Raw genomic sequence first — 9,296 nt, forward strand, 5'->3', positions numbered from 1 at the left:
AAACTTTGGATCCAAACATATAACTTTTTCTATCACATCAACCTATCATACACATAATTTTTCAGTCACATCGTACCAATTTCAACACAAACTTTCAACTTTACGAGAAAAACACAGCCCTAGTAAAAAAGAAGTTTGTTGAGTTCGGCGTAAAAACGGGGGAGATGGAGGGGGGCGACGGAGAAATTTAACGAACAGTGCATTTGTTGCGCACACGGACTTTGGCAGCCATTCAATGACCCACCAGGCGCTCATCCCTTCCACCCCTCCCTCTGCCTTTTCCCCTGCTTCCCACTTCCTCCACGCCTCCTCCTCCTCCTCGCCTTCGCTTTCCTCCCACGCCGTCGTCGCCACCGCCGCCGCCGCCATGTCGTCGTTCGCGCACCACCACCATGGCTCGCTGGTGAGGCTCTCTCTTGCGTGGTTGAGCCGTTCGCGACGGTTTTAATTAGGGTGGTTCTTGAAACTGACGAGAGTTTCGTGTGTTTCTTTCTTTTGCTCTGCTTTCTTTGTGCGGTTTCAGGTGGAGAAGGACGGGAGGATGTCCGCGCTGAGGAGTAGCCTTAGGCCGTACGAGGCGGCCGAGGAGATGGCCGCGGCGGCGGCCGCCGGCGGGCCGGCGGCGGCGTGGGGGGCGGTGGAGAGGGGGGCAGGGATGATGGGGGACGGGTTCTCGGTGGAGGACTTGCTGGACCTTGAGGAGCTCTGTGAGGTGGACAGGGACGGCGGCGAGCAAGGCGAGGCGGCGGCGGCGGCGGCGGCCGCCGTGGAGAAGGAGAGGTCTAGTGACTCCCATGGCTCATCGGTGGTGTCGTATGAGCCCATGCCGCTGCTGCCGCCGGTGATGGACCTGCCGGTAAGAACATACATGACGACGTTACGTTTGGCTCCTCGTTTCGCGCCAAGCGCGTCGACTTTTGCAGTCTCCACCCATGTCGTCGTTTGCTCATGAGGTGTTTGTTTTTGTGTACAGGCGCATGACGTGGAGGAGCTTGAGTGGGTGTCCCGTATCATGGACGACTCGCTCGCCGAGCTCCCGCTGCCGCAGCTCCCCGCGGCGGCGGCGGCGTTGGCGGCGTGCGGCAAGCCGCAGCACCGGCGGCCGCACGAAGGCGCGGCGTCGGCGTTGTTGGACCCTATGCGCACCCCGACCATTTGCGCGCTGTCGACGGAGGCGCTGGTGCCGGTGAAGTCGCGGCGGAGCAAGCGGTCGCGTGCCTCCGTGTGGTCGCTCTCCGGCGCGCCCCTGTCCGACTCGACGTCGTCGTCGTCCACCGCGACAACCTCGTCCTGCTCGTCGTCGGCCTCCTTCTCGCCGTTCCTCCAGTACGTGGACTTCCCCGCGCTAGTCGCCTCCGACCTGCTCGACGAGCAGCCGCGCTCCAAGAAGTCCAAGCACGGCAAGAACGGCAAGCAGAAGCCCAAGAAGCGCGGGCGCAAGCCGAAGCACCAGCAGCCGCCGCACCTCGCCGCCGCCGCCGGCGGCGGCGCCGCCCTCCCCGCCACGGGCGACCGCCGCTGCAGCCACTGCGGCGTCCAGAAGACGCCCCAGTGGCGCGCCGGCCCCGAGGGCGCCAAGACGCTCTGCAACGCCTGCGGCGTCCGCTACAAGTCGGGCCGCCTCCTCCCGGAGTACCGGCCGGCCTGCAGCCCGACGTTCGTCAGCAGCCTGCACTCCAACTCCCACCGCAAGGTGCTCGAGATGCGCCGCAAGAAGGAGACCCCCGTCATCGTGGCGGCCGCCGCGCCGGCCGTCGCCTCTTTCTAGCCTAGCCTAGCTAGCACCGCCGCGGTGGCTGTACATTTTCCTTTTTCCTGGCCGTATCATTAGTCTGCTGTACCGTACCTGAACTTTTTCCTCCCTTCTCTCTATTTTAGTCCCGTCGTACGGCTAGAATTCAGTAGTAGGAAAATTAGAGGTCTCATTTAGAGATTGTGTTAGGTTTAGTGATCAACATTTGCATGTTTTAGCATTAGATTGTTATAGTGTACTCTAGTAGAAAGCACTCGAGCTCTTCACAAGAAAAGCTATTCAAAGCTGCGTCTGGCAAGAATGGCTGGGAGGCAGAGGGGTACCGATGTCTTCGGTGTGAAACAAGAAATTGGCTGTCTTGTTTTAACCGAGGGGTCAGAAAGAATTAGAGTATCTGGTGAAAGAGGAATGGGGTGTGGCTTGCCTGCATCATCGCCATCAGCTTTGTGGTGCCAAACCTATCTGTCCATTACTCCCAGCACATCGAGAACATTGGTTCTATCTATGTCGAGGTGGTCTCCTAAAGCCATCTCAGCCACTTCATCAGTAGTCAACAGTTCAACACCAGTGAGACTGAGACTACTCGCATTCCACATTTCCGCTATTAAAGTTCATGTGCATAATTGATTAGACCCCATAGGCAGTTTATCATTTATCTCTTGGTCTATAGTCATATAAATTAGATACTCTTAATTATCATGCTCTGGAAAAAAGAAAAAGAAAAAGGCTATCCATTTGAATATTGAAAATGAAGAGTTCATATGAGAGGCTGTGTTTAGTTCGTGTCCAAATTTTTTTTTGACGTATACGGATATATATTTGAAGTATTAAACATAGACTAATAATAAAACAAATTACAGATACCGCCTGTAAACTGTGATACGAATCTATTAAGTTTAATTAATTTGTCATTAGCAAATGTTTACTGTAGTACCGCATTGTCAAATCATGGCGTAATTAGGCTCAAAAGATTCGTCTCATGATTTACATACAAACTGTGTAATTGATTTTTTTTATCAACATTTAATGTTTCATGCATATGCCCAAACATTTGATATGATGGAAAAGTTTGAAAAAAAAATTGAATCTAAACAAGGCCTGAATACAACATGCTGCAAGTGGAAATTGATACTGCTCTATCAATTATACACTTTAGAAAATCTCCAAGTTATTCAGAACAAATAAAAAATCTGAATTATATGAACGATTTTCTGTTTACCCCATTCAAATCAACCGGCTTAATTAAATTATATTGTCTAGAAATTGAGAAAAAGTCGCATTGAATTTTATTGCAAGAACTTGAGAAAGAAAATCGTTCTCCCGTAAATAAACACTGCTAATACGGTTGAAACAAGATACTCCCTCCGTCCCATAATATAAGGGATTTTGGCTTTTTGCTTGTACTGTTCGACCATTCGTTTTATTAAAAAAATTTGGAATTATCATTTCTTTTATTTGTGACTTACTTTATTATTCAAAGTACTTTAAGCACAACCTTTTGTTTTTTATGTTTGCAAAAATTTTCTAAATAAGATGAATGGTCAAACAGTATAAGTAAAAAGTCAAAATCCTTTATATTATAAGACGGAGGGAGTATCAGATGAAAAATGTGTAATAGCCACAGGAAAACGAGGTTTCTTTTACCATTTGTTCTTATGAACAACTCAAAACGAGACTACATTTGAAATTAGAGAGCAGTGTACAATGAATATGAATATTAAGTACTCATTGTACATTAGGTTGTTCTTATTCATATATATCAGCCAGCTTCATTTCTAGACTACGATGCAACACTCTTGCTGGATACACACTCTTGCAGTCGATAGTCAAACACTATTTTATTCACTTTGGATGCCGGGTTACTAATAGGCTTCATGCTTAATGCGCCTTTAAGAGTGTCATGTCTGGTTCATGGTCCAAGTTTGCCATGCCAATTTGAACAGTTTATTTGAATATGTTAGAGTATTTCTGTGTTCTAGAGGAGTTCTCATGCATGTAGTTAAGTACTCCCTCCGTACTCGCAAAGGAAGTTGTTTTGGATAGCGACACGGTCTCCAAAACACAACTTCAACTTCTTATTTCTATAAAAAAATATATATGTATATTTTTATGAAAGTATTTTTCAAGACAAATCTATTCATATAATTTTTATATTTTCAAACTCAACAACTTAAGAGTTATTCATGATTTATATTCCCAAGGTTTAACTTAAATATTGTTCTAAACGACTTTCTTTATAAATACGGAGGGAGTATTCTAATTCAAACAAGGCGCAATTTCACCTTGTTGGCTCACTTATCATACTCTTCTTTTATTAGCCAAAGTTTGCCATACTTACCCATTTTACGAGGCATGCCATTCATTTACTAATTGAGCTATAGCAAAGCTCTCTTAACTCTTTTCTACTTTTGATAACTCCAGACTAATTAAATTAAATTATGATAGTTTTCGAATTTTTTTACCAAAAACAATTGTGTAAATTTCACAAAACTACATGTAATTTGGTGAAATTATCGTAAAACTATAGATTTAACATGATATATCACAAAAGTACGGATTTAACACTAGTGAAATAGCGCAAAATTATAGATTTAATAACAAAGTTATCACAAAACTACATGTTTAATATCAATTTAATCATAAAATTAGGACATTTACTCAAACATAACATTAGTACTAAGTATTTAAACTCCAAAACATTTTTTTTATAACTTTATTATTAAATACATAGTTTTATGATATTTAGCTTAAACTTGTATTTTTATAATAAATTTATTATTAAACCTGTAGTTTTGTGATCATCATCTTGAATATGTAGTTTTACGATAATTTGCTTAAAGTATTTATAGTTTTGTAAAATTTACTTAAGAGTAATTCATTTGTGTGAAAATTTGGTACTCTCTCCTTCTCATGGTTTTGTGATTCTGAGATAATGCTTATTCCCATCTATCCACTCATGTAGTAGTATATTTTCCCACCTATGAACTTCTGTACTATTTTATCCCTCAATTTATCACCTTTAATACTATGGTATTAGGGTGGCCGGGTGGGCAAAAGCTCGAAGCTCGTCACTTGGATCGGCTCGTATAACTAGCTTGGCTCATACTAATAGTCTTAATTATTCGAGCCAAGTTAGATATTTAGGTCGTTAGTAAAAGAGATCATCATGTCTTCGCGTACCTAGTGCTTGTTAACTATCGATTAGTACTTTAATTTCAGGCAAACTATATATGTTTAATTAGTGTTTATTATTAGGCTTATATAATAAAATAGTAAATATAAAATTATAAAAGTGGTATAAATGCATTAATGAGTCAGCTCGTGAGCTGAATCGAGATAGGTTTTTAGCTCCTTAGTTTTAATGAGCCGTTGGTTTGTTATTCATCCCTATGTGACTTGTTCTTTTGCTACTTCTTTAATTTTTTTTAAAAGTATTATAATCTTTTACATTATGGAACGAGAAGAGAGTAGTTTTTTTTAAAAAAAAGCCGCCGTGGTCTTGTGTACTGTGGATGTGGATTGAACAGATCGATAGAGTGCTTCCCAACAAACAGTAGGCGATAACCGCGCCCTTCCGGTCTTCCCGTCCAACTCCACACAGGCACACACGACATCCGAGTTTCTCCCTCCGGTTTAACATATACCTCGGGGAGAAATCTTTGATATTTCAGATTCCTGCGCGGGCAACGCTGCCCGTGTGTCGTCGACTAGCAAGATTTCGCTTGCCGCCGCGGCCGGTCAGGTGACTCGGATTTCTAAATTTTGATATCATTTTCAACCTTACTAAATTTTAATAAAGTTAAAAAAATAAATACATTTAGTTTGTTGTCAAATTTTTAGTAAGGTTTTTTTTTGGCATCCAAGAGAACAGGCCCTAAGGGTTGTTTGGTTGATGTCTAAGTTTGCCATAACTAAACTAAGGCAAGTTATGGCATGTGGCAAAAGTATGGCCAAGAAGTATTTAGCCATAAGTGTGGCAATGTTAGCTCTAGTTATCTGAGTATGATATGTGGGATCTAAGGGTAAAAAAGTGTGGCATGACACAACTGTGGCATTAAAACAACACACGCCTAAAAACTGTGGCATGACTGAAGTGTGGCGTGGCAAAGTGAATCAATCAACCAAACGCCCCCTAAATACTCCACCCAATCCGCGTACAACGTGCTTTGGTTGCAGCAGCAGCAGTAGCAGCGCAGAGATGCTGCTGCTTCCCGGTTCCCCGTCGTCATGTACTCATGTGGCCGGCGCTTACGTCGGCGTGCACGCGTGACGGACCGCTAGAAATTTCGAAGGCCTGTTTACGGCCTACCGCTTCCTCCGTTCAAAATAATAATAATAATAATAATAATAATAATAATAATAATAATAATTTTAGTTCTTCTTTAGGACAGAGAGAGTAGTTCGGAGAAATTTCACAGCAATTTGGAGGAACTGCACTGTTTTCTACATAAGTTCTTAATAAAATTCCTGTGTTTCTTTAAGGATCAAATGAGGGTCCCTTTGAATCGCATGGTTGAAAAAATGGAGGGATAGAAAAAACATAAGATTCTGATAGGAATTGAAGTGTAAAACAGATGATTGCAAAACACAGGAAAAATATAGGAATGGTCGTTTGATTAGAGCGCAGGAAAAACGCAGGAATCGAATGAGAGAGATAGACTCAAAGGGAATTTTTCAAGAGGTTGGAGCTCTTGCTAAATTTCCTCCAAAATCCACATGCAATATATCATTCCATAGGAATTTCATAGGATTTGGAAAGCTTCAATCCTTTGAATCAAAGGGCCAAATAGAAAAATTTCATATAGGATTTGAATCCTATGAAATTTCTATAAAAATCCTTTGAATCAAAGGGGCCCTGAATTTCAAAGGAATTGTCAACGTTTGGTTTTCTACTTTTCTCTGGAGACTTTTTTTTCTATGATCTTTGTTTGGAACAAAAGAAAAAATAGATCAAAATCCTAAGAAAAAAGACAGAATTCTTGTATTTTCAAAGGAAAAAAAATAAAGTTCAACTCAAATGAAAATTTTCTTCACTTTGGTTGTTTTCTTTTAGAACTTCCACTTTGGTTTGGGTTTGTATCTATCTCGCTCCTAATATATACAGTAACATATACTGAAAAATGAGTCCCACCGCCGTCGCCGTCGCCGCAGCCACTCCCTGCCGCCTCCTTGTCGATGCCGGCGCCATCTCCTGCTCGGAGAGGAAGAGAGAGAGAGAGATGAGAGAATAATGAGGACTTGAGGAGAGGAGAGGAAGAGAGAGAGAGAGGGGAGATGAGTTGAATTTTTTTTGAGGTGGTGAGAGGGAAAAGAGAGTGGCTGGGAGAAAAAAAAATCTGTGGATAAAGAGGGGTATCTTTTGCATAAGGACCACTTAGATTTTTACATGTGCTTATCTTAAGGAGCCGTATGCGAAAATGAAGATTGATTTTTGCAGATGCAACTAATTACAGTTTGCATGTAACCTATAGGGGTCCTCGTACAGAAAAATCTCTTTTGTACTAATACATAAGGGATCACCTATACAGTGTAATTACATGCAATTTACATTATAATTACACTATAATTATACTATAAATTTGTCAAATTTTAGGAGAAAATTTATCGTAAATGTATAGCAAAATTAATGCATAAATATTTGTACCTGTGATGAGTGTAAGATTTGAATCTTGGTGAATAGGTTCGACCACGATAAGCCTAATAAATTGAGCTACGTCTAATTCTCAAATTTCTAGTTTTTCGACTTGATCCTACGTTCTATTTCTGCTTTTTTTTTCATTTCTTAGTTCCAAATCCATTTTGATTTTATTGCCATTTCCACGTGTTGCTTAGGTCAAGTGGGAGCTCCGTGCTACGTAGTGTGCTAGCTAGACACTAGAAACTGAGCTGTTTATCCATGAAAGCAAGCCGTGCACAAATTTCTGCGATAATTTGCTTTACCTCTATCGAAAATACAAAAAGAGGTGGAATTGCACATCCACTCCGCGTGTGCGCTTTCTCCTGCTTTGATGTACTCTTATTCCTTTCCCCTTCCGTCTTTCACCCTCCTGGATTCTTGCCTCCTGGGCTGTTTTGTGTACACTCCTCTACTGACCAGCGACGGCTGCTTATTGCTTCGCTTGATCAGTTGATCCTAGCAAGCAGCAACTGGTAACATGTACCCTACTCGTCCCTACTACGTACTCTGAATAAAATCAGAGACGGGGATTCCCCTTCCAGAAACTGAAGTACCCAAACCGGCCGGTCGGGTTTGCAAGGGGCAGGGGGCAAATGCATGCGCGACACCTAGCGCACACTCATCGCGATCATCCCGTGAACGACGACACAGTCGCCGCATGGGCCGAGAAGCGGGGAAGAGGCACGCCGCGCGCGAGTGCATGTAGCTTTGCCTTTGGCGTACGTGGGCGCGTGGCGAGGCGGCACATGCGCCGCGGCGGGATATGGCGCGCGCGTTGGCGTTGCGTTTGGTGTTTGGGTGGAACAAACCCCCTGTAGTAATAGCGAGGTGGCCGTACCGTACGCCCAGGTTGTTAGCTGTTACTGTACATTGCTACTGCTCCTAGTAATTTATCACTGAGCCGTGCCACTGGAAGGTGGCAGTGAATACTCCATACTCCATACTCCATACTCCATACTACAGTAGTGTAATGCCATGGCGTCCATGGCCGAGTCTTTTCAAGGTTTGGCGCGGTGTGTTAGTCCTCGCTTTCAATTCGTTAGCCTTAAAGTTTTCCCGTGCAAGAGTGGCTCCTTTTCCGTTACTAATTGGCTGGAAGCCATCAACTACGACACAAGTTGGTTTGGCTAATGGATGGCTGGTGCATGCGGCCCGCATCTATCAAATAAAACCAGAAATTCTGGGGGCGGCCGAGACTACTCCGCCAACTTGTTTAGAGCCCTTGGAGCGAGGCACGCTTTCTGTTGAGTGCAAAACAGAACAGGCATGCCTAACGTTAGCTTTTGATTACAGAGCTACTACGTCTACTGGTTTCAATTGAAACCGGCCAATTTGATAAGGTTTCATGACCTTTTGACCCAAAAGACGTCCTAACTGAAAGCTAGGAGGACAAGCCATGGTACTACTACGTCTACATACTATAGTAGAGAGTACTAAAGTACTGTACTGCATAATGGTAAAAAGAAAACTATGAATGAATAGTAGAGTTGAACAGTATACGGATGGAGTGAGTAGTTTCCACGAGAAAAGGTGCCTAAGATTCTCTGGCTTGCCATCGAGATGATAGGAACCTGCTGCCTATGGGACAGGAGACTGGAGCGTCTCGGTTTCTTGCGTGAAAGCTACAACAACTACTTGTTCAGTTGTTTGAAGATGAAATGGAATCGGGAGATTAACAATATCGTACGTCGTTGTACTCCCTCCGTCCAAAAAAAAACAAACCCTGGTTTTCATGTTCAATATTTGACCGTCCGTCTTATTTAAAAAAATTATGAAAAAAATTAAAAAGACAAGTCACGCATAAAATATTAATTATATTTTATCATCTAACAACAATTTTTTTTTAGACGGAGGGAGTATACAGCA

General features: G+C 43.0%; 1 protein-coding gene across 1 annotated transcript; it reads left to right on the top strand.

The window, feature by feature from the left end:
- The first annotated feature begins 214 nt into the window (after positions 1-214).
- On the top strand, positions 215-2,185 carry LOC4330143 (GATA transcription factor 7). Its single transcript, XM_015767871.3, has 3 exons — positions 215-403; positions 524-856; positions 974-2,185. Exons 1-3 carry the CDS (start codon positions 236-238, stop codon positions 1,766-1,768), a joined length of 1,296 nt encoding a protein of 431 aa, XP_015623357.1. The 5' UTR covers positions 215-235; the 3' UTR covers positions 1,769-2,185.
- The last annotated feature ends 7,111 nt before the right edge of the window (positions 2,186-9,296 follow it).

The sequence above is a fragment of the Oryza sativa genome, chromosome 2 (genome assembly GCF_034140825.1).
Source record: "Oryza sativa Japonica Group chromosome 2, ASM3414082v1".
Lineage (NCBI taxonomy): Eukaryota > Viridiplantae > Streptophyta > Magnoliopsida > Poales > Poaceae > Oryza > Oryza sativa.

Excerpts from the sequence above, each read along its gene's own strand:
- LOC4330143 (XM_015767871.3), top strand. The coding sequence starts at position 236 with ATGACCCACCAGGCGCTCATCCCTTCCACCCCTCCCTCTGCCTTTTCC. Across the intron at positions 404-523 it reads ACCACCACCATGGCTCGCTG|GTGGAGAAGGACGGGAGGAT; the intron begins GTGAGGCTCTCT and ends GTGCGGTTTCAG. Across the intron at positions 857-973 it reads CGCCGGTGATGGACCTGCCG|GCGCATGACGTGGAGGAGCT; the intron begins GTAAGAACATAC and ends TTTTGTGTACAG.